General features: G+C 39.9%; 1 protein-coding gene across 2 annotated transcripts in view; it reads left to right on the top strand.

Annotated features, from left to right (window-relative positions):
• Positions 1-125: 125 nt before the first annotated feature.
• The window catches only part of mafk (v-maf avian musculoaponeurotic fibrosarcoma oncogene homolog K), a 12,810-nt gene continuing 11,351 nt past the window's right edge, over positions 126-1,584 (top strand). The window contains exon 1 of one of the 2 annotated variants that reach the window (XM_014023636.1): positions 126-289. Coding sequence is in view for 1 of the 2 variants with exons in the window: in XM_014023632.1 (XP_013879086.1) it covers positions 541-587 (47 nt within the window). In the remaining variant the exon portion in view is untranslated. The other variant, XM_014023632.1, reaches the window with a different exon arrangement.

Below are 1,584 nucleotides of genomic sequence, written 5' to 3'. Positions count from 1 at the left end.
CCCCCCCCCACTCTTCCCCTCCTCCTTCCCAGACTGACGTCAGCAGAAAGTTATTTTCATGAATGGAGGGGGCGGTCACGAGGACTCGGTGACGTCAGCGCTTGCGGAAGCAGAGCGTGGAATGTTGGTACATTGTTGTTGTTTTTGTAGTTAATTTAGTACGAGGATACCGAGCTGTCCGCCTGCCGCCTTTTTACCAACTCTGTCAGCTGTCTCCACCGCCTGGACAGGAACATACTCCACTGCTTTCTTCTTTTTATTCTTTACACAAATACCCGCGTTCATAGAGGTGAGGCTTTTTCTCCCCCTTTCCCCCCTCTCTCTCTCTTGAAGATGTTTTGACATTCCTTTCTAAATTGCTCGAGTTCTCACGGTGACATTTTGGCGCAGGCAGCCTGGCCGGACACACATGACCGCCGTGAAGTTTATCTTATTGCGTTTATTTATTTTTTTATTTTTATTTTTGTTTTTTTAAAGTTCACTTTTCTAACTTGTTTTGCTCGTGCGGACACGTGTTGCGTTGGAGAGAAACATAACATTATGTCCAAAAATGTGGCTGAAACCCACGGAGTTGTCGCGGGTTTAAAGTGAGTAGCTGTTTTTTTTTTCTTTTAAATCGACAATTAAGCTAAAAACAAATAGCTAGAATTTACTTTATTTAACATTCCGCCAAAATACAGCTTGTTTAAAGTACTTTGGGCTAACTTTGACAGCTTAAAAGTCGTAAAAATATAACTGAATTACTTGCGACAAAGTTTAATTTACAGAATACATTTGAACGCATCATAGCTTGGTGCCTCTGGGAGGAAAAAGGTATTTATTATAACTGTAATTTTTTAGCTTCAGGGGGAGAAATAAGTGGAAGTGAAAAACTAAAAAACAATCCTGCTTTCTCTGTTGAAACTAACATGTGAAACCGTTCGTTTCTGCATCCCTTTAGGCTCAATCTGTCGATGTAGACTTAATTATGATGTTGTGCGAAATGCCAGCTCTGCTTTTGACACTAGAACCAACACGTGGTCTGAATTTAGACATGTGGGACAAAGGGCACCGCAGAGACCACCAGGGCTGCCTGGTCTGAAGGAGCWCATCAAACTATAAAGTCATTCAGATGGAAGAAAAGAGCTTTATCTTATCTTGTGTGTTTAGATAAAAAGTCTCCATGACTCTGGCGTAAAGATAAGGAAGTCCTGAAAGTCCATGATGATTTTTTTTCCCTTTTGCATAAATACCAGTGGAAATATAGGTTTCAGTTATTTGGTCTATTTTAAGGTGCCATTAGAGCCCAGAAGTTTTATTATTATTATTATTATTATTATTGTTATTATTATTGTTATTTCTGGTTCACTTTTGTCTCTGGTGAACAGAGGAGGGTGTGCTCCTCTGTCATGGGGTTAACATGTGGTTCAGTCACCAAAAGTGATGATGTCTTTTTTTGGATGGAGAAGTTGCAGCAGGCAGCTGACTCATCTGACCACCAAAGCTCATCAGAAGAAATCCCCTCAGATAGATAGATAGATAGATAGATAGATAGATAGATAGATAGATAGATAGATAGATAGATAGATAGATAGATAGATAGAT

The sequence above is a fragment of the Austrofundulus limnaeus genome, unplaced genomic scaffold, assembly GCF_001266775.1.
Source record: "Austrofundulus limnaeus strain Quisiro unplaced genomic scaffold, Austrofundulus_limnaeus-1.0 Scaffold4, whole genome shotgun sequence".
In the NCBI taxonomy this organism is placed as follows: domain Eukaryota; kingdom Metazoa; phylum Chordata; class Actinopteri; order Cyprinodontiformes; family Rivulidae; genus Austrofundulus; species Austrofundulus limnaeus.
The sequence above is the reverse complement of the archived record's forward strand: the minus strand, read 5'-3'. Positions and strand labels throughout refer to the sequence as shown.